This window comes from Cynocephalus volans, chromosome 14, assembly GCF_027409185.1.
Source record: "Cynocephalus volans isolate mCynVol1 chromosome 14, mCynVol1.pri, whole genome shotgun sequence".
In the NCBI taxonomy this organism is placed as follows: domain Eukaryota; kingdom Metazoa; phylum Chordata; class Mammalia; order Dermoptera; family Cynocephalidae; genus Cynocephalus; species Cynocephalus volans.
The window spans coordinates 29,339,377-29,363,237 of NC_084473.1; the positions used below are offsets into that span (position 1 = coordinate 29,339,377).

Here is a 23,861-nt window from a genome sequence, read left to right on the forward strand (position 1 = left end):
GGCACTGGGAGTTCACAGGGATGGGGGCTCTGGAACCCACTCCCTAATGCAGGCCCATTGCAGCAGCCCTTCCTGGTGATGAGCTCAGGGGCCCTCCCTGGCTTCAAGAGGGGCTGTGCCAGAGCCACTCCAGAACAGCAGCCGGGGGCTCTGTCTCCTCACTTCATTGTCTCATAGACACGGTCCCAATGCCTGTGGGTCTTGTCTGAGGTCTGGCACCCACACCCTTCTGCAGTCACCACAGAGACATCTAACATGGCAGGAATGACTCGCCACCACCCACAGCTTCTGGAACCTTCTCTCACTCTCTATCTGTGAAGTCCACAAAGCCTGTCCCAGCAGCAGCTGGGCATTTTGACAAGGAGCTATCTCTCCGCTTCACAAACACGAGCTCACGGATCCTGCTGATGCTTCAGGAACACGGCAACTATTCTTAGCCCCCTTAGCTGACAGGAAATAGAAAGGAAAGGAAAGAGAGAGAGAACTGTTCAGCACAGCTGTCACTATTCCTTGTCACCTGAACCCAGGAATTCTGAGAGAGCCTGTCCTCGTTCTTCTGCTTCAGCCTCATTTGGGGGAAATGTCTATCTGCCCAGCAATGATATGAGAGAGGGAAGAATTCAGTTGTGTAAGTCGGAGCCAGAAAGGATGCTGAAATGCTGCGATTCTGAACTGCAGAGATTCTACAGAGGAGGATGCGCAGCCTTCCAGATTGTGTCCTCGACCTCTTTATTTTATGAGCTCTGGGGAAAAAGATCCCCAAGCATGGTTGTCTATCCCCCCACATCTGACTGGCTGGACCAGTTCCTTTCCAGACTCCCCAGCCACAAGGATAATTGGATGCTGGGAGCCCTTCGTTCGCTCGGCCGATGCCTACAGCCTCACAGGGACAGAGGCCCTCTCCATACGGACACACGGTGGTCCACACTTGTGCTGTGGTCTCCTGTGCACATACTGAGTTCCAGTATCTTTTTCTGTAGGGCCGACAATATCAAGGAAGAGGGAAAGAGCACGTGACGAGGCCGAACTATTGTCACCCAGCCTGGCTCAACCGTGGTATGACCCTGGGCGAGTCATTTCACCTCTCTGAGCCTCAGTTTCCTCATCTTTCAAAGAAGAAGGTAGGCTTCGCTGCTGACAGAGGTCCCTTCCAGCTCTGAGGGGCTACAGTTCTGTCTGATTCACTCCTGCCTTCTATTGCATCCTTCTTTGGACAGGGGAGGAAGCTTTCAAAGAGTTTTAATGTTTGAAACATTTTATCCTCCGCTAGATTTCTTTAGGCAGTGGAATGTGGGTTTCGGGGCCACTTTCCCATTTCGTTTCAATCTGAGTGAATGCTTTAGGTCAGTTGTTAGCAAAATGGGGTCAAAACCATCATTTTATTCTGCAAGTTTTCTAATTCTCCCAGCGAGCTGTCCCACTACCCCCTTTTACATAAGGAAAAAGCGAGGCCCTGAAGTGATGGGGGCTGAATCCACACTGGAAACATAATGGCAGTGTTTCTGTAAGTAGCTTAGAAGTGAATTGACCTCCGCACACACGTGGATTGGTTCAACAACCTTGGCTGTTATCTGGGCTTCATTCTCAAGTGCTAATGAACAGCTCTTCCTGACACTGGAAATGTGCAAAAACTTTAGTTTTTCATTAAGTTGCCTCAAAAAAAAAAAAACAAACAAAGAGGCCTTGAGATGTCTTGCTGGGTAGATGGTGACTTCCAGAAGGACTGGGCCTGGGATGGACTGTGGTATTACCCCCCGTTGGGGCCCAGGACTGGACCCAGCTGTGGCTGCAGTCTTGCTAAATGATGTCTCTCATCAGGTGACTAAGACTTAGCAGATTCAAATTAATTACTTAGCCCTGCCATCTCATCTTCCCCACTTGTGAAATGAGGGGCGGTTAGGATGATCTCTGGAACCTTCTGAGTCTATGGCCCTCCCTGCCACCCCGCTTCTCCTCGGGGTGTGGTCATCTGTGCTTTTATCTGTTAGCAGTGACTCTGGCTCTGAGGTGTCTTCGCTGTGTCTGCCTCATACAGCATCTTCTCTTCTGAGGGAAACTGTCCTTCTCCAGCTCCTGCCCATGGTGTGGCTGCCCCAGACCCGTCTTCATAGCCACTCAACCCTGGTCACGGCTCATTGGACCAAGGGGGACCCGGCCCAATCTTGACCAAGCAGGCATTAACTCTCTGGGACAGGAATCGGATAACAAGCAGAGAACTGGTGCCTACAGCCTCAGGACGCAGAGGAGCAGGCCACGCTGGAAGGAAGGAGAGGTCAGGAGGAGTGGCAGAGGAGAGGCCAGGGCAAGGACAGGCTGCGGGTGGGAGGAAGAGGAGCAGACGCAGAAAAAAGTCCGCAAGGGCAGCGGCAAAACTATCGCCAGAGCGTCTCCAGTCCCTGAGGTTGGGCCTCATTAGAACGTCCGCCCCAGGACTGCTGCGGGCTTTCATCTCCTGTTTGCCTGCGTGCATCTTTCCCTCCCTCCCCATCATATCACTGCAAGGTCCTGCTCTTGTTTCTTTTTTATTTTACTTAATGAACTCTTCCTTCCTTCCTTCCTTCCTTCCTTCCTTCCTTCCTTCCTTCCTTCCTTCCTTCCTTCCTTCCTTCCTTCCCTCCCTCCCTCCCTCCCTCCCTCCCTCCCTCCTTCCTTCCTTCCTTCCTTCTCTCCCCTCCCTTCCGCTTCTCTTCCCACCTTCTTTCTTTCTTTCCTCCCTTTTACCCCTGTTCTCTTTCCCGTCCACCCACAGATAACCATTTCTGGATGTTTGTCGTGCACCTCTTTGACTGCACGTGTTCTTGCACAAGGCGCGCTGCAGCGTACCTCGCTCTCGTGCCCACAAACACCTGTGTGTTACTGCTCAGCACCTGCCTCTGAGGCCCATCCAGGTCGCCATGTGCAGATCGATCTGTGGCTTCTGACTGCTGAGTGGCTCTGCACAGAGAGCACTCACCCCAGTGACAGGCACCCTACGCCACCCCCACAGCACTGTCAGGAACATCCTCAGATGTATCCCATTGGGGACACTCTAGAAGTGTCCTTACTTGGTGTGAGATGTGTGTGTAACTAATCTCAGCATTGTCCAGGCACCCTTCACATTCCATCCAGTGCCGTTTGAAGACTCCTGGCTCCCTGCACCCTGGCAGACACTTGCCATCATCCAGCTTCCTAATTTTGCAGTCTGATGGGGTAGAGGGATGTTTCATTGCTCTTTATAATTGCATTTTTCTGATTATGGAAAGTTTGAACATCTCTTTCTCACTTGTGTGAGAAACAGCATCCTCTTCCACACACACACATGTACACACACACAACAGTATCCTCTTCCACACACACATACACACACACATACACACATACGCACGTGTGCATGTTCTCTTGCACAGTCCACTTGAGCCAGTCTGAGAGTGTCTGTCCCAGTGCCAAGCACAGTGCCTGGCATATGGTTAAATGCCCAACAAACATCTGTTGAATAAAAGTAACCCCAAAAGTCTAAGTAAAACATGTGAATCAGGGCATTTGTAAGTCCTCGAGCTTGTCAACACCAAAAGGTGGCCCCTGAATCGTGGTGTCCTGACTACATGAGAATGAGCGTGTTCTGCCCTGCCCCACATAACTGCCATCTCACAGCATCCACATCCCTACTGCACAGACCTCAGTTTGACCTGTCCTGCCCCAGTGCCTTTGCTTCCCATTGCTGGGGATGCCTCCTCCCCCCTCTCCTTTCCCCCTGCTGAAATTCCACCCATTCTTCAAGCCTCGATCCAATGCCACCTCCTCCATACAGCCTCAGCCTGACTCTCTGTGAGTCAGAAAGTCAGGATTGTTTACTCTCTCCTCAGCCCTCATCACACTGTGACCATATTATTTTCATGTGGACCTTTATACCAGCCTTGCAATAATATCACTGCACATGCACATCTCTGTCCCACCTCTGCCCATCCCTTGCTATGTGCCACAACACTGACCCTTGCACACAGTATTTGTTTACGGAGGATGCCCAGCTAGGTGGCAAAGGTTGTGATGCTCAAGGGGGCATCGCTTGCGTCCAAGACAGCTGCCAAGAGCTGCAAGGCTAGCTGGTGGGGAGCCATACTTACTTGGCGTAGGCTTTCTCCAGAAGGCATGGCCAGAACTCTTGGTTGCCTTTGCGAGGATGCACAAAGAGGAAGTCCTTGCCCACAACAGGAAGGCGGTCATCCACCACCACTTCCACCCACTGGCCACACTGCCAGAACTGGAAGAGAAACAAGCATATGCTTTAATAGAGCTGGAGCAGGAGGGGACTCCTGGACATCGCCCAACCTAAGCCAAAAGATAACCCCAGTTAAAGCATGACCTTCTCAATGCAACCACAAACTCTTTACAGAGCAAAATCCCAGGCCAGGTTACTGGGTAGAAGATGGGCCTGTCATCTCCACTGGCAGGTAGAGAAAATGAGTCACAGACTGAGTTGGTCAAGGAAAATACAGGCAGGAGGAAGGAGACTTGGGTTCTAGTTTGACTTTGCTACTGACTGTGGGCTCACTTTGGCAAGTCCTTTGTGAGCATCAAGAACACAAATGAGACTCTGCAGGTACTTCTTGTGCACAGAATGGCAGTAGGTGGAGCACTGGTGACTCACAAAGGAAGGTGGCAGATGCAGAGCTGTAAGGAGAGGTAAGGAGAGCCTACCAGGAGCTGAAGGCTTGAAGGAGGAGGCAGGACTTAAGCAGGTGGTGAGAAGATGAGGAAGGCATCCCAGATGGTGGGCACAGTGTGGGTAAAGGCCTGGAAGCAGAATGACATGATGGCTTGGGAGGACTGAGCATTCCAGCCTTCCCTCTTGTCAAGCTGGCCCTGCCGATAGAGCAGCAGAAATTAAACTGGCTTGTGCTGCAACTGCAAAGAGTGCAAATGAACCAGATGTTCCTCTCTGAAACAGACTGTTTTAATCTTTAGCATTCAACTCTAAATGGTTCACCTGGGGATGTCGCCAAATGAGGAAAACTCATAACAAAGTTGGCCTTTTGGATTTTCTTTGCTGGCCTCCCCTGTGCTGGAGAAGCAGCAGAGCTTCCAGCATCAGGCCTGAGCCCAGAGGAAGAAAGTCTCTGCCAGGTGGGCTCTGAATCAGGCTGGGTGGTTGTGCTTTCTCATCCACACGGCCTTTTCCACAGCTGGGTGTCCCAGATGTCGGGCTGTTCCATCCAGCTAAGGACGAGCTTTCAGAGCAGAAATGAAGAGTGAGACAGAGATTTCAGCAGAGACAAAACAACAAAGATGTTTTCATAGTCATTAATGAGCTAGTGCACTGCGTCAGGTTCCACACAGCTGTGGACCTACATTCCTATTGCAAAGAGCAGTAAGACGTGTAGGCAGTGAGGGTGAGAGGCAATAGGGATGTTATCAGGAGGAAGATCATAAAACACATCTGAAGCACCACGGGAAAGCTAATCCCATCTCCTAGAAGGGGGGTACTGGAAGGATGATCTGGATTTTGTGCTTACTTGGGTAGCAACGTGTCCAGTCTGTGGAACTGTGCTTGAATTCTGGTTTTGTCTCTTATTACCTGAGCAACAGATGGAGGGCAAGATACATAATTCTGTGACTCAGTTTCCTCATCTGTCAAATGGTGGTAAGACTAAGAACTGCCTCATAGGCTGCAATTGGGATCAGATGAGACTGTAAAAGTGAGATGGTAGGAACTGTTTTTTCATAGCTGTTTTGTTCAGCACCTAGGACAGCACCTGGTGTACAGCAGGCCATCAAGGGTGAGTCCTGGCTTGAATGAGCTCCTCTAGTTAGTTTCCTCTTAGAAGTCACCCTCACCCCTGCCCTCCCACACCAGAAATGCTGACCAAACTTGCTCTCCCTACACAAAGGGAAAATCAGATAAGGCTGCAGTTCCCGGAGAGGCTGCAAATGGCTTGACTGTTGGTCACAATGATGCCACTGACCTGCATTTACTGGTTCATGTCTCTGGGTGAGGAGGGTTGGCATTTGGATAATGTCTGTAACCTTCCAAAACCAAGCTGGTGCCATTTTGCCAACACCCAAGGGTCTGACAGGGAAATTGGAAGGGTTTGGAGCAAAGCATCAGAAGTGCCCAGGCATCGGGTGCCTTCCAGAGACCAGTGCTTGAGCTTCCAGTGACAGGGAGATATCTACAGAGGTGAGCACTGCAGGTGCTTCGGGGGAAATGTGTGACTTTCTTCGCCACCTAGAAGGGCAGAGTATGCCCAGTCTGGGCCTTGGGTTATCCTAACCACCTAGGAAAATCCCACTGACACTGGCAGCTCTGGGGCAAGCCCAGACACAGCTTAATCGTGGGTCATCTAGCTCACTCCTTGGGCAGCCCCTGGACCAGCAGCAGCAGCATCACCTGGATGCCTGTCAGAAGATGTAGTATGCAGATATTTGGACATCAAGAGGTGAGAACAGGATAAAGAAGGAGCCCAGAAATAATGGAGGGAAACTTAGCTGAGCAGAAGGATGCAGGTCTTCAGATTGAAAAGGTTCACTGAATTCCAAGCAAGATTAATTTTTAAAAAGCCCACATCTGGATATATTCTAGAAAAATTTCTGAACTATGAGGAGAGAGAATACCTCTGACAAACTTGCAGTTCAAATGAGCAGGTTGCATACAAAGTCAAAAGAATAGATGAATACTGGATTTATTTCCTACAACACTGGAAGCTACAAGACAATGGGACAATGTTTCCAGGAAAAGAAATGTGATCCAAGAATCCTAAATGTAACCAAAGTATCATTCTAAAGTGACAGCAAATGAAAAATTCTCATGTATTCTGAGGAAATTAGTCAATGAACTACTTCTGTCTAATGAAGTTTAAATTAAAATGAAAATCTTAAGGAGAAATGGGTGGAAGAAACAGTGGTAGGCAATGAGTTTTAAATGTGCTTTTTAGATGAAACATACCTACAATATAGTGAAACCAAAACTGGCAATAAAGGGGTAAACAAAGATATAACAGGAAAATGTAAATAACAGGAAGCTGGAGTGGCGAGGAGGAGCTCAAGGCTAGAAGCATTAAATACAACAAATAGGGATATTATGTAAGTTCGATTCCAACAAGAAGACAGCAAATAATAAACCTTTGGGCACCAAAAAATATGGGCAGGCAAAGTGTAAAGCCAGAACATATGAGTATAGTAAGAACTGTCTCCAAACGATAACTATGGGGAAGAACTTCAATTTGCCTCGTGTAGAATTTGACAAATTGAGCAGACAAAAAATAAATTAAGATGAAAGAAATAATTGCAAATAATACGATCTGCAAATCAGAAAGCTTGATTCAGTGTGTAAAATTCATCACCACTGGGTAATATACATTCTTCTGTGTGCCCATGAACTATTTACAAAACCTGTCATGGGCTTGGCCATAAATAAAACTACCTCAATAATTTCCCCAAATGTAGACATTTTATGAACTATAACCTCTGACCATAATTTAGTATAACTAAAACTCAGCAACACAAAGTTAATCCCTGCAGAATTTAATCACTTGAAAATTAAGTCAACTTTAATGAAACAACCCCTATAGGAAAGAAATAAATCAAAACTAAAAATATATTATCTTAAAATTAAGGGCTGGCTGGTTGGTCAATTGGTTAGAACAAGGTTAAGGGTTTGGGTTCCCATACTGGCCAGCTGCCCCCCCCAAAAAAAAAAAATTAATAAAAGTAAGATAATTTATATCAAAACCTGGAGATACAGATAAAATCTCAGAGGAAAATTTATAGTCTTAAAAGCTTTTATTATTAAAAAAGACTATAAGTATTAAGTGTACACTTTTTTTTTCTGATCACCATCTGTTTATTCAAAACCGGTTATAAACCAGTATATCCAAGGAAAAACTTTGAAAAGTATACAGTTTTGAAAATAAAAAAAGAACAATAAAATCAACCAAGATAAAGTAAAAGGGAATGAATAAAGATAAAATTTAAACCAATTACATGGAAAACACAAACCTCAAAAGAAAAAGAACAGAAAGAATAATGAAAATCAAAAGTTGATTTGTTAAAAAACCAATACAATAGATTGGTTGGTTTAAGAAAAGCTGAAATAAGAAAAAAATAAGTAAAAATATATTACTGGAATTGAGAAAGTAGATTTAGTCACATATTACAAGAGATTAAATGAATTATCAGAGAACCATATGAGCAACTCTATGGCAATACATTTGAAAATACAGAAGAAACAGTTGATTTTTCTTGTAAAAAGTATAAATTTCAGAACTCCATTAGAAATTAGAGACTCAAGCAGAGCAACAGCTATTGAATACATTGAAAGAGTTAAAGAAATCACACTTAAAGGGAGGCAGATCCAGGTAAATTAACTGCTGTCTATTTTACTTTCAAAGAATAGACCATCCATGATCAGCAACCATTATTCAAATTATTTCAAATCAAAGAACGTAAAGCTCGATCAGTTCATTTTTAAAAGTTAGCATAACTCATGATAAAAATAACATAAACTAGAAACCAATTTTACACCTGATATAGGTACAAAAATTCCAATAAAACTTTTAGCAAATTGAATTTGACAGTGTATTAAAAGAGTAGCACATCAGAAGAGCACGTCACTAAAATCAAGAGAAGGCAGACTTTGCTCTTGTCGTTCATGCAGAATCGTGAGGTTCTAACTAATGTGACACGGCAAAAAAGCAAAGTGAGTTCTATAAATTTTAAAAGGAGAGACAAAATTATTTTCATTTTCAGATAATATTATTATGTAACTAAAACAATCCAGATGCGGCTAAAGAAAAAAAAAATGAGAACTCATAAAATAATTTGGTACGGTGGCTAGATACAGTTGAAAATATAAGTAGTAGCTTTCCTCTTTTCTAATAACATCTAGTTAGAAATGGGAGAGAGAAAAAAAACCAAATCCATTCACATTAGCTACAAAGTTGTAAAATATTTGAGAACAAATTTACCAGGAAGGGTACAGCACTAATATGAAAACATAACTATAACATTTTATTGAAGGGCATAAAACTAGTTCTGAATAAATAGAAAGGTAGACCATGTTTCTGGAAAGGAATAATTAAACTCATAAAAATGTAATTTTTCCAAATTAATACATAAATTTAATGCTGCTCCGTTCTGCATCACAGTGACTTTTCTTTTTAATTAGACAAAATGATTTTAAAATTCTCACAGAAGAATAAATGTGCAAGAGTTACCAAGCTATTTTGGAGAAAAGAATCCTGAATAATGAAGAAGTTACCTTGCCCCATGTTGCAGCTTCCTACAAAGCTACTGTGATCACAATAACATGATAAAGCACAGGCACAGACAGAGACACAAAAACTCAGTGACAGGTCCAGGTTCTTCCCCTGATGGTTTCTTCCATTCTCTTCTTAGTTACATGAAAATATTTTAACCTTTATCTTTTCTATGTGTAGTCAGGTCATAAGCTCAAATCCTCTTTTGAAGGGAAGTAAGTTCCTAACGTGAGTGTCAACTTCTGCCTCAGGCTGCCTGGCCACCAGAACATTCTAGACTCTTGCTTCTCTTGTGCTCACAGAGAACCCATCAGATAAGGAACGACGCAGCGAGACACGTACCCGAAAATGGAAAATCCCCGCATACTGGTGTGCAAAGCTTTGGGCTATCAGGATCTTCTGCAGACACGGTGGGTTCTGCGTCAGGGAGCCCAGGGCTGCCAGGAACCAGCAGTCTCCTGTGAGGGGACATAAGCGTCTAGGGGCCAGAGGGACACACCGGGAAGCCCCACCTCATGATTTCACAGGTCTTTGCCCCCAGAGTCCACACACCCTTTGGGGAATGATGCACTTTATTTCCTCTCAGAGGACAATTGGTGAAGGATTCACTGCAGCTAGTTCCCAGCAAGATAGAGGTGGTGCTGAGGGCATGGTGAGGGAGGACAGGGGAGCCCCAGCCAGGCTTTACGGAGATGGGGACCAACTAGCCCCTGATTCTCTTTTTGCCAGCGGTGCCAGAGTTCAAGTGACAGCCAATTTGGTTGCCAGTGTCAGTGGCCATGGTGCTTGGTACAATTGCCAAAACAGATTTGTCTTTTTCTTTGCTAATATTTGCTCAGCTCCTACCCATGTCACAGCCCCTGTGGCATACAGGGGTTCTCTCCTCTTCCCTTTTGTGGGGTGCGTGGCCTCGAGTTCCTCCTCAGATGCCATGTGAGCCTTTGAGTGTGCTCATGCCCTCCCCTGCGTCCCTCTCCTTCACCTTCATCTAGATCAATTCTTCCAATGCCATTTCATGCCAGGCACTGTGCTGGGTGCAGAAGCCACCAAGTCGCCCTCAGAAAGGTTCCTTCTCCAGTTAGGTGAAACCCTAATAAGAGGATTATTGACTGGTGGCCAGGTAGGCTTCTATCACTTGGTCCAAGATGCAGGGATTCCATCAGGTGAGGGGCAAGTACAGGTATGACTTGTAAGCTGACATTTTGAAGGTTTGGAGTCATTCTCAGAAGAGTCACTGTCTTTGCTGCATCTCCCAGTTCCTGTCTACCTTCCCCTCCCCAGCCAGCCAGGTCCACTCTTTCATGCCTACGCTTCTCCCTCAGGGGTTTCTCCCTCTCTTGGCCATAGCTGGGACCACCCAGGGGCCTCCCGTTAGGGCAGACCCTCCTGTTCCCGTCTACAACCTTCAGCTGTCAGCAGCTCATTTTCTCTGTGGCTGTCTGGAGGGGTGGGAGGAAGTCAAACAGCCCTGGATTCTTAACTCTGTCACTTATGATTATGTGACATTCAATAAACTATCTTACTTCTTGGGTCCCCCTCCATTTCCATATATATAAAACGGGGATGTTAGAAGGAGTAAATGAACCAGAGCATGCAAGGTGTCTAGGACAGCCATTGTGGAAACTCAGTGAACATTTCCTTCCCTTTTCCCATCTCCCTTTCCTTCCCCTCTCCCAGCAGCTGTTGCTTCCCCCCCCACTCAGTGCTTAGACTAACCACTGTGTTTGTTTTCTCCCTTCCTAGGATAATTCCTCACCCCGAACAGCCCCGCATACCCATTGCTGAGCAGGTGGGCATCTGGGCATGGGGACGTGGCTGCAGAACCGGACGCAAGAGGTTCATCTACAGCGGTACCCAGGGGACTGGCCTCACCTCCCTCTTCCAACCTCCACTGCTCCCTATCCACAGGCATGGTTTGGGGTCTGCCCTGACCCAGGGCTGGGAGAAAAGGTGTGGAGTTCTTACCTGCTATTCCTTGTTGGATGTCAAACCTGCTTGCACTTTCCAGGATGAAGTGAGGGGGACCCTTTGATAAATCCTTAGGAAAGAGGGAGGAAAGCTATGAGCATCTTTCATTCCTTTATGTCCCAGTGTGGTACCCAAGACATTCACTTTGTCTTTGAAGGGTAGAGGTTAATTCTTAAGTAGGTGCTTAAAATCTGAGTTAGGAAAGTTCCCCTCATTCTTCAGGTTTTATTGCTCTTGGGAAGGCAGGTGTCAAAGGGGTGTATATGTAACCAACAAGACGGGCAATAAATGCATAAGCAAACTGCATGAAGAAATGGCATAAATAAGGGCTCGAGATCCTTATATCAAATAGTCAGCCATCCTGGTCCCAACAAGCCAGTGTTTAATTAAGAGGTATAAACAGACAAAAATGAATAGGGTAAATTTCTTAGAGGAGACTTTCTATAAACATGAAAAAGAACTATAGCTTTCCATGATAAAGCTTTTCTTGTGAAATAGAATTTCTCAGAAATCAGCATAAGCCTTCTGGACTCCAGGTTCAAGTGCAGCCATGTTTCATACAGGATACAGCCTGTGCATGACAAAGATCTTTGCACACTCCCGAGCTAACTCACAGACTGAGTCTGGAAGGCTCCAAGCCCCTTGTCTCAGTGCTGTTACTCAGTGCCCACTGCTTCCCCAAACTCCAACACACAGAGCGCCAGCCAGCCACAGAAAAGGGGGTGCCAGAAGATTCCGCAGTGCTGCAAAATGTCTGCGGAGAATTTCTGGAACTCTCTGCAGACATGAGGATTGTGAGAGCTCCTGAGGAGAATCCCCAGGCACTTGGGGGACACTGGGCAGTGGTCTGACTCCTGCCCAGTGCTAGCCAGCCCTCTAGCTTTGCTTCCCACTAGGAGCCCACAGGATTATCCTCAGCATCTTCTCCGTGTGGCTCTTCCTGGACTTCCGTTGCATAAGTTTGCATAATTTGGTAATTGTTCCTGTATCATTTCTCTCCTCATTGACAAATGAGTCCCCGGAGATCAGCACTGCAAAGTGAAATGGATTCATTTGCTCCACAGCCATTAAGGTAGAGTCATGTGCCTCGCAGGACCTGCCAGCCCTTCAGAAACTGCCAGTTTCCTGGTGGAAATGCAGACTGGGGCAAACCGAGGTGCACCTGTCTGCAAACACAGGGGCCCACTGAGGGCATCATCTCACCTACCTCCTTCCATTGCTTTCTCAACAAACAACAGACCCCATCAGATGTCTGGAGGGGCTTGTGGGCCCAGGTCTTCCTGGGGTAGGGAGGCCCTGGGTGGCACCAAGCCTGACCCTCTGCAGAGCCACGTCAGGGCAGCACTGTGAAGCTCCCGCAGCACAAGAGGGCAGGGGGCAGCCTGAGGGGCTTTGCTGTCTGTGCGGGGCCACAGAGCCAGTTTTAAAACAACTTGGGACATTTTGATATGCTTTCATTGCCCCTCTATTCTATCAGAAAAAGGAATTAAAGGTCTCAAAGGACGCCTGCTGTTGTGAGTGGGGACTCTTAAGACCGCCCCCACTCACAGGAATTCAAGAAGAGGATGGAAGCCATAGCGTTTCCGGACCAGGAACAAAGACAACTTTGCTCAGTTTTCCTGACCCATAGCTGCATCTTTCTTCGCTATTGTCCTGCTGGTTTCCTCCTGTAATCCGCAGAGGAGGAGTGGGTGCACTTGGGGAGTCCATTCAGACAGACACAATATGGAATCCTGCCCCAACATTTCTCCCTGCCTGACCTTGAGACTTTGAGCACTTTCCTTTACATTGCTGAGCCTCAGTTTCCCCATGCATAAAATGGGAACAGTAATACAAAATATAAGGACAGTTGGGAGAATCCAATGATAAAACAATCAAGGCAATGGCTGGCATCTATTGAACCCTTGCTGAGGGCCAGGTGCTCCATTCCTGGATTCTCTCCTGCGGGCTCCCCACAGCCTCGCCAAGCAGGATGAATCCTCTTATTTTACAAATGGGAAAGGATGCAAAATACCTAGTGCAGCATCTGACAGTGTGTGTTCAATAAATATTGATTCCCTTCTGTAATATTTGCAAAATTAAAAAGGCTATATTCATAGATAAACCCATAGCATCAAATGCATTCATTATTAAACAAGATAGAATAAAAACATGAATTAAGCAGTCAACCCATAGGTATTAGAATGGAAAAGACAAAAAGAGTCTCACAAAAATAGGAGGAAGGAAGTGATAAAGAGAACAATTAGTGAATTATAAAATTAACCAGAAGAACATCAAGATTAATAAGATAAATAAATTGTTCTATTTGGGGGAGGTGGTTTATGTAGACCTGATCTTTGGCAAATATGATAGAGAAACCCAAATAAAATTAGAAATAAAAATGGGGCTTTAGAAATATAAAAACGTAATGTAAATTTCTATGCTAATTAAACATACTGATGATCTGATGAAAATTAACATGGCTAAAAAATGACTTAAGTTAGGAAATAAGCTGAAAAGACAAATAACCTTGGGATGGTATTTTAAAGTCATCAAAGAATATCTCCCTAATACCGCTGGTAAAGGCTGGCTACTAGGTATGTGCAATTTTCCTGCTGAGTTCTCTCAGACTTCCAGGGACAGACAATTCCTATGTCATTTACAGTTTAAGTGTTTAAAAAAATCTTGCCACCATTTAAGAAGCCAGCATAGCCTTGATGCCCAGCCTGAGAGAAGACACACACACACACACACACACACACACACACACACACAGAGGCACACACACATACACACCACACTGATTTTGACAAATCTATTATTATCAAGTAGGAGTTGCCGTAGAAATGCAGAATGCCAGATGATTTCATATCAGGACATCCAATAATATGAAATAGCACTTACATGAGCCAAAGGGGAAATAAGTGTATATCCTTTCAATAAATGCTATAAAGGAATTTGATGAACACACATGGATTTTTTTATGACTTTCCAAAATAACAAGTTAAAATTAAAAAACCAAAATTTTAGTTAATTAGGAACAGAAAGATACTTTGATTTTATGAAAGTTAAATGGTGATTATTTCAAGCCTCAAATCAATAGTCAGTATCAAGTTTATGGTGAAACACTGGAGTTGTTTGCATTAAAGGTATGCACAAAACCGGCACCGACATCTACTGTCCTCTAAGCTGTCTGTTTCTCTCCAACCTGGGCTTTAGAGTAGTGATAGACAATCCAAAAAAAGGGAAAGTAAGAAGGAATGGAAGTCGTACCCAGAAGCATTTTAGTCTGCCAGGCTGACTTCCCGAGACAAGGCCCATCAAGGAAATAGGTAAAGATGGCTGAGAAGATGGAGATTCCCTGGCTCTGGGCAGGTCACCTGTTACTAGGTGGGCTGGGCGCATCAGGGCAGGGGGGAAGTCAGTGTGATAAGATCATAGATCAGACTCAGGCTGAACAATCAGCAATGGGCAGGGTCTCCACCCCAGCTATGGCTCAGAATCACCCAGCAGCTTCACAGACGTGGTGACAGCTGTGCCAGCCTTCCACAGCTCTGACTCAGTAGGTCAGTCGGAGGCAGAGTTCGGGACTAATGCAGCCCCCGGGTAGTTCTGAGGCCAGCCGGGGTGAGGGAGCAGGTTCAGAGAAGTCGAGTGGCTTGCTCCAGGTCACGCAGGAAGCGGGCTCTGTATGAAGATCTGCCTCCATGACGCCTTGTTCTTCATGTCTGACCAGCAGTCAGAGCCTTCTCAACTGCAACATTTTCTGCTTCTGTGAGACGGTGTGGGCCTTTGAGGGCTCTGAAACATCCATCCATATAGAGGGAACCTGTGATGGTTAATTTTTTGTGTCAACCTAACTAATAATCACAGGCACCCAGATATCAGGCTAAATGTTATTTCTGAGTGTGTTTGTGAGGGTGTTTCAGGACGAGATCAGCATTTGAACTGGCAGATCACCCTACCCAGTGTGGATAGGCATCGTCCCATCCATCGAGGGCCTGAATAGACAAAAAGATGGAGGAGAAGAGAATTTGCCCCTTCTCTGCCTGTTTACGCTGAGACATCGGTCTTTTCCTGCCCTCACACTGGGAATTGTATAAACCATCAGCTCCCCTGGCTCTCAGGCCGCCAACTTGGACTTAACTACACCGCTGGCTTTCCTGGGTCTCCAGACTGCAGACAGCATATCGTGGGACTTAGGCTCCATAAGTGCACAAAGCAATCCCTCATAATACAGTTGACCCTTGAACAACACAGGAGTTGGGGGCACCAACCCCTGTGCAATCAAACATCCACGTATAGGTTTTGACTCCCCAAAGTGACCAGTTCCATGCTTTATACTTTAGGGGTCACTGATGAGGAGTCGCCAGTCAGCGATCAGACTGAAATTAAAACATACACGTTCTTCTTGTTACATACATGTTTGTTGGGGAAAAGTGAGGCTGAGGGGTGAGGAGGGGTGAGTCTTGGCAGTGTGATCGTGTGAAGGTTTTAGTCCTGGGAATGGGTCCACAGTTGAGCTAATTCTGTTTTGTACTGTTGAGAATATATACAGGAATAAACAAAGTATTTTTCCTATGCTCTTTACTCAGCAACAATCAACCCAGAAGACAGACTTCCGTGACCAAATGTGTGGGGATTTCTCCTCACCAGCAAGCAAGCAATCAATTCTGCAGCGGACCCAGCTGGGTGTCCTCTAACTTAAGTTAGTTCTGACACTATTCACCTGGAGACAGCGTCAGACCCCACAGGGTGAGGGCTCAGTCCCCAAGTCTGCCCCCTTCCACTTGAGATGCCAGTCACCAGTCCAGGCCCCTGGAACTTCTGACCAACCAGCTTTAAATTGGGGTCTCCACAACTCCTTCCTCAGGTTCGATTGATTTGCTGAGTAGCTCACAGAACTGAGGAAACACGTTTATACACTTATTATAAAGGATATTACAAGGGTACAGATGAAGAGATACCCAGGGCAAGGTATGGGGGAAGAGGTATGGACCTTCCATGCCCTCCCTGGGCATGTCACCCTTCAGGAATCTTCATGTGTTCAGCTATCCAGAAGCTTTCCGAACCCAGGCCTCTTGGTTTTTATGGAGGCTTCATTATTACACAGGCCTGATTGATTAAATCACTGGCTATTGGCAATCAACTTAGCCTTAAGCCCCTCTCCCCTCCCCAGAGGTTGGGGTGGGGGTGGGACTGAAAGTTCCAACCTTTTAATGACAAAGTTGGTTTCCCTGGCAAACATTCCCCCATCCAGAAGCTACCAGAGGCTGTGAGACATTAGTCAACTCATTAACATACAAAAAGAAAGCATTTTGGAGATTCTAAGGATTTCAGGAGTTGTATGCCAGGAAAGGAACAGAAACAGGACCAAAATTAAATATACACTGTATTTCAAAATATCAAAATTATATAAAGTAAAAGACATGGTGAAGGCATGTTAGTAGGATTAGAAACAGGGACAGTTACTCTAAATGAATTAACACAGTAGAAAGAAAACCAGAGACAGTATCAGAAGTTTAAAACTCTATTCAAAGCTGTGCCACTTGTTTTTGTCTGGGAACAAATTACAAAATTATTATGACTTTTATCTGTTAATCTGTAAAGTAAAGCGGTTGGACCAGTCAATGGTCCAACAACTCTGATATCCATTCACTCATAAAGATCTGTGGTTTTGAGATTCTGAGCACCAGTGGTGTGGAAAAATCTATCCAACATGTCCTTCTTGGTTTCAGGGTCCAATTTCATGCCCATAGTAAACAGATTGATAAAGTTTACTCTTGACTTTTTTCTGACATTTCATTATGAAAATTGCATTCGTTGATGTAATACTGTTCTTTTGAAAAAGATTTCATAATCACAAATCTCTTAATAAATAGTAAATCACATCTAGTGGAAAGTATTTGAAGGTTTAGAGAACTATTTTGAGATGATTTTTAAAAATCCACTTATAAGTGGACCTGCACAGTTCAAATCTGTGTTGTTCACGGGTCAACTGTAAATCTCATGATAAATATATCAATAGGATACATATTAGGATATATACTTTCTATATATATATATCAATATATTTATTGATAATAACTATACCAATAGGATATATGTATCAATAAGAACATATATTTGTATTAGTCCATTTTTTGTCATTTATAACAGAATACCTAAAACTGGATAATTTATAAAGAAACAAAATTTATTTCTTGCAGTTCTGTAGGTTGGGAAGTCTACAGTCCAGGGAGCACATCTGGTGAGAGTCTTCTTCTGGGTGGGGAACTCTTTACAGGGTCCCATGGTGATCAGGGTATCACATGTCAAGAATGGCAAGAGAGCTTTCGTGTGCTCTCCTTATAAAGCCACAAGTTTATACCTATGGTAACCCATTAAACCATTAACCCATTATTCTATGAATGGATTAATCCATTCATGAGGGCATAGTCCTTACAATCCAATCACCTTGTAAAGGCCCCATCTTTCAAATACCATAATCAAATTTCTCACCCTCTTAACCCCACTACAATGGGGATCAAGTTTCTAACACACAAACTTTCAGGAGACATATTGCATCCATAGCAATATCATTGGTTCTGTTTCTCTAGAGAACCCTGAGTAACACAGAAGCCATCAGCAACAGTCAAACTAAGTAATCTTAGTAACTTAGTTATGGACTATGGAGCTCTTCTTCAGGAAAATTCTGGGATAATCTCTATTACATTAGGTATGTCAGAAGGTCATGTAATGCAAGAGCCCCTGGAATCTTAGAAAATTCCCTCTTTGAAGTGATACCAAACCAGCCATTCTCCCTTAATGGTCTCTGGAGGTGTCTTCCAATGTGACAGCACTGTGCATATGCTTGCATTCTCTTCCAAGGCTGCGCAGCACTTTCTGTGTGCTGCCCTTGGATAAGGGAACACTACGTTTAGCACCTTGGCATTTGGCCTTTTCAGATGGTGGCCAGAGTTCAGGCTGAGACAGGTGGCAGTATCATTCCCTTTTCTGTTTTTGCTAGAGGGCTGTGATTTACTGGCATCAGAGTTCTTTGGCTCAATGGCAATTGGCCGTTGGCCTAGTCACTTTCTGTCACCTTCTGTTACCTATTGCCTTATGGAATGTCTTCACAACCTCACCTACACGCGTATCTCTACTCTGTTATCCTGTTCCTTTCCTGAGGAACACATTTTGGTCCCAGAGTGAATTCTGTCAAGTGAATGAGCTTTTCAGAAACTGCTCTGGCTACTGGAAGATGCAAGTTTCCTGGATAGGTATACTTCAGGTGGGAATCCACAAAGGGGCTATAGGCAGAGCTCCGAGCACCTGTTAGGCAACATGCTTTGGGCACACAGCCCATTCCTCAGTTGAGAAGTGAAATGATTTTGACTATAGGGTAGGTACAAAGATAAAATTTCAATCCCTCAGTCTGACATAAATTGGTGACTGTTGTGAAGATCTACAATCTACAGTTCTGCACTCGCTAATATAGTAGTAGCCACAAGCCATATGCGGATACTTAAATTTAAGTTAACTTAAATTAAGTAAAATCAAAACTTGAATCCCTCAGTTGCACTACTGATGTATCAAGTGTTCAGTAGCCACAGTGACTGGTGGCTCATTGAAGAGTGCTGACCTATTTAATGGGGATAATATCATCCACCTCACAGGACTGTTAGGGTAAGTAAACAAAATATTGCACCTAAAGTGCTTAGCATGATACCCAACACAGGTACACACTTGATAAATGGGACTTATTATTAACCATAAACTAAAAATTCTCCTAAAAAGGAGTCAGTCTAAGTACCAAATTTAGTTCAGGGAAATATCACACAGATATCCCATGGATGAGTGTAGTTCTTAGTGATGTCTCTTCCTGAGGCTGGGGTTGCAGGAAGCATTGAAATGGACGAGGAGTCGGATCTTCTCAGTTTCGTTTACACAGAGCAGTCACAGGCTGTGGCAGAGCCTGATGGTGGGGGTGGGGTCGGAACTTCCTTAAACAAAGAGAGAATGAAGCAGGATGTAAAGGTCTCTACTTCTAACTTTCAGTAGCAAGATGGATGAGATTAATTAATTGTTAGAGGGAGGAAGGACAAGGGGAGGAGGAAGGAAAGGGCAGGTAAAGGGAGGCAGAGGAGGGATGAAAACTCAAGGGAGAATCATGGCCACAATGGTTTACCAGTTGTGTAGGGCATGGAGATTACCCATTGTCTAGAAAAGCCTAGAATGTGGAGATGGCCTAAGGAGCCCTGGTGCCACCTCAGCCATTCTATAGTTGCAGCTTAAGAAGCACCAAACAGACCTCTGGACAGGTGCTGAGCAAGCTGTAGACTAGGAGGCAACCTTCTGAAAGTAGTGATAGGAAGCAGAGTGTGAGAAGAAAGGCATTTTCCATACTCTCTGCCAACATCCCAGTAGCCCCCCAAATGCTTTCTTCTGACCCACATTTCTCCCTGAAAGTGTTTGCTGAAATTGGCTGAAGGCTGAAGCTGAGATGACTGAACCATGAAAGCCCAAGATTCCTAGAGCACAGACCCTGAGGCTGCTCCCCATGACATCCCTCCCAGATTAATCACACTAATACTAGCTAGTGTTTAGTAAGTGCTTACAAAGTGCTAGACACTGTTCTCAGTATTGCACTCATTTGTTCCTGAAAATAATCATATGCAGTACAGTTATCAGTTTTAGTCCCATTCTTTTTCACCTAAAAAATGGAAAGAAGGGCAGAACATAGACAGGGAAATCTACTTTAGAGAGAGATTTTTTTCCTGGTTACCCACGTGAGGTGGGAGATTTTACTGGTGCATAATATATTATTAGTGGCAAGCAGGAGCCTAGAATATTACATAAGCTTCTGATGAGGCCTTACAGGGGGTAGTATACTGTGGTGTTAGGAGTTCTGGTGTTGGAGCCAGACTCTAGGGTTCAAATCCCAGCTACACCCTTGTCTGGCTATATGGCTTTGGGCAGGTCAATCTACTCTGTTTCTGCTTCTCATCTGTGAAATGGGGCTATAACAATAGTTCATCATAGAGTTATTGTGGGGATTAAATAGGTCAAATCACCTAAAGCACCTAAAGCCATGCCTGCCATATGGTCAGCACTATGTGAATGTTAGCCATTACTAGCAGGGTAGGGCAGGCTCACTGTGGCTCCTCTTCCAAGGCTCTGTGCAGTCACAGGTACAGCTGTGGCAGCCAAGGACATCACAGCATTGAAGGGATGAGTTCATTGGCTTTTTCTTCTGCCATCCTACTTGGAAAACAGGTAAACCCAAGGTTTCTCTCTTGCACAAATGAGCTTGAAATCTGCATCAGGCACCTGTAGATAGAGTCATTTATTCATCCATTCACTCATTTATTCACCCATCCAAATCCTACCACTCAAATCAATGTGAGGAGAAATGTAGCAAGTGGATTCAGGAATCTTAGTTTAAATCCTGGATCCTTCCCTCACTAACTGTGTCACTTTGGCCATGTCACATTACTTGTCTGAACCTCAATTTTCCTTCTATAAAATTGGGAAAGAACAAAGAAGACAAAGTAAGAGAAAATACATGGAAAGCTCTGGAAAGTACTGTACAAATGTAAGTGTTGCCAACTGTGGTAAGAGACACAAAGAAATATGGCATTTAAAAAGAAATGCAGGAATAAGAAATGACTTCCTGGTAGGGTTCAAGTAAGTTTTTGCATAGGGAAAGTAATGGGAAAAACATACTTGGCCTCTGGATGTCTCTATTTGGGGTTCCTGGCATCAGACTCTGCATGAGTCTGATCATTTCTGTTTGCCGCAGTTTCTCCTTGCCCAAAAGACATCACCAGTTGAGATGTTACTGGAATCAGATAATAAGAAACTCTCAACCCTTTCTAAATAGAAATGTTACAAATTCTTCAGCACTATAAATATGGTCTCACATTTATTACTCAGCACCTTGTGAGAAAAAAAACCACTTTCTAAAAAAAAGAAAAAACTCAGCTTCTGAAAATAGCAAAGGGGAAAAAATGACCCTTCAAAATTTCTTTAAATAGAATTCTCTGCCTCAGCTTTCCTTAGGAAATAAAAGCCAGAAGAAGAGAGTCATTGTTGGGGATTTATTGCTGATGGGTGGTAAGATGAACTCTAAAAGGCTGAAACACGTCCATATTTCTTACACAGCATTCTAAGCCCCACCTTATCCCCATTAACCCTTCCCTTCCCCAAAGCTACAAATCTGTCCCAATTTAGGGCAAGAGGTTTCACCTCTGGAGATTGTTGTCTTGAGTTCTCCTTCCCATGGGCAGAACTGAATTAGATATCCACACACCAAACAGATACTTTAGGGGATCTCATAGGCTCTTAATAGGCATCACCAGAAAACACCGTTTCTGTATAACCTAACCTGTCTTAATTAAATGTGCTCAGTAGAGCACTTGGCATTTAATTCGTGCTCAATAGCGCTTGCTGCTATTATAATCATTAGCTTACTAGACATTATATTATTTTCTCTACTTCTAGGTTCTGCTGGCACCTTTTGAAACCTTGAACAGGAGGTTTGGGAATCAGGATCTTCAAAGTGGTCCTCATCTGGGTTCCATGTGTCGACAGCAGCTCTGATGAGATTACGAGAATGTTGAGTCTGCTGAGACAATTCCCCTGGCACTTCACGCCCTAACATTGAGACAGTTCTGGAAAAACCAACAGAGCTCACCTTGCTGCAAGGTGGAGTTAGTGGCCCTCTGCTGGGGGTGGTGGTGGCGGGGTGAGTCAGGGTGGCCTGAATAGGGCCTTGTAACATCTCCCTAATTTTACAGCTAATGTCTGAAATTCTTTTATAGGTGATCAAGCCCTTACAAGATTGAGAATATGAGTATTGAAGAGAGAAGCAAGGTGATTATTTAAATTCATCCTGTAGTATAGATGATTGTCTTGATATTTTCCTTTCGAGTACATTCTAACAAGGAAGGAGAAAAGAATATAAAGATGCTGACACTTGAAGAGAATAAAGGGTGACAGACTGACAGATGGGCTGACTTACAAAGGGGGAAGAGACCCTAAAGACCAACTACTACAGTCTTCATATCCATAATTACCCATTTTTCAGATGAGAAAACTGGGGCATTTTAATGTAGCGATGTGCTAAGTGTTAAAACGGGGTTAGGACCTAGGAGTCTGGGGTCTTGGCTCCTGCCACAGGGTCTTCCCATTCCACTGGTGGATACAACACTATAGCAGATGGGCCAGAAGAATTTCATTCTCCTTCCAGTTTGGTTTGGGCCATATCTGCAAATCAGGTCTTCAGCCCACCTTCCTTTCAGTGGGTGGCCGTTCAGAGGGTCCCAGGGCTGGGTATGTTCCTGGTGGGTTCACTCACCTGTGGCCGCTTCCACTCCAGGCCAAAGAGTTTTTTCCCCTGGAGCAGCTTCTGGCCTATGGAAGAAGCCATGGCAGGGAATGTCTCATCCTCAAACAGCTGGCCTCTCCTTAGGCAATGATCCCGCAAGGAGTTAAAGTCCTGATCCTTGAACTTGAGGATGGAGGTCTCCGCTGGAGGCTCCTGGTTATATGCCATGACTCTCCTTAGAAGACTTCTGAGGCCCTTTCCTGCTGGAAAGAAATAGGGTTATTTTTAGGGGTGAGCCATCGAGTCATTTGCATCATCAATTGTGAGCCCAGAAGGGCATTCTGATGTCTCCCCCCTCCTTTATAAATGGGGAGACTGAGACCCAGACCTGCGCTGGCCCGGGTGACACAGCCAGTTGGTGGGTGAGCCTGAGTGAGAATTCAGGTATCCTCATCCCAGTTCAGTTTTGAACCTAGGGTACCAAATAGCTTCTCAGCATGCTCGTTTGTGCATGAGAGGCCATGGGGGTATTTGTACATTTAATGAACATTTATTGAGCAGTGACCCTGGGCCAGGCACTCTTCTGACCACTGGCAGTCCAAAGACAAATATGATATGGTATTCACCCCCTAGGGGTTCATTATCAAGCAGGAAAGATAGATTAGACGTTTCAACCACTAGCTATCATTCAACAAAAACTGTTCAGTTAAAGGTGCATACCAAGTCCTGTGGGTGTAAAGAGGAGGAGCTATGAACTGCCACAGAGTCTGGGGTGACTCCCACAGGTGGTGACCTTTGAGTTGGGCCTTGAAGGAAGAAGAATTTGCCAGATGGAGAACTAGTGGGTAGATTTTTAATGTGTCTGCAGGTGCCCTGAGTAGCAAGTGCATGGAGGCCCAGGAGCTGGATTGAGAAGGCCACAGGATATTGGAGAGAACGGGGAAGGGCTGGAGTTAGGGAGTGTTGGAAGATGGCCAGAAAGGTGGGCTGGAGAGCTGGACTATGAAATATTTTATACCCTGCAAGCACTGCAGGGACATTGAAGAGGTGGGCATGATCTGACCCACATGTAGGATGGTGCTGCTGGGAGTGAGTTGGGGGCCAGCTGGGGTGGATGGGCAGGGATTGGAGGCGGGGAGGAGGCTGGGAGGCTGCTGCATTTGTCCCTGGGGGAAATGGTGGTAGAGCATCAGTAGTGAACATGGCGGAGAGGAGACAGGTGCCAGTGTCATCTTATAGGTGACAAATTGAATGTGGGGGGCGGGAGCAGAAAAGAGAAAAGGCAGTGTGGTGAATGGTCAACTGAGTTTTGAAGTCTGCTTTCTGCTTTCATCACCCACTTACCAGTTCTGCAATACTGAGTAAGTATTCAA

At 44.9% G+C, this 23,861-nt stretch overlaps 1 protein-coding gene across 1 annotated transcript in view; it reads right to left on the minus strand.

The window, feature by feature from the left end:
• Positions 1-22,716, minus strand: part of CAPN13 (calpain 13) — a 56,824-nt gene extending 34,108 nt beyond the window's left edge. Inside the window, exons 1-4 of the mRNA XM_063077755.1 lie at positions 22,519-22,716; positions 11,196-11,268; positions 9,573-9,688; positions 4,101-4,237 (exon numbers count right to left, since the gene is read on the minus strand). Coding sequence (XP_062933825.1) covers positions 4,101-4,237; positions 9,573-9,688; positions 11,196-11,268; positions 22,519-22,716 — 524 coding nt within the window. The remainder of the gene's footprint in view (positions 1-4,100; positions 4,238-9,572; positions 9,689-11,195; positions 11,269-22,518) is intronic.
• Positions 22,717-23,861: the final 1,145 nt, after the last annotated feature.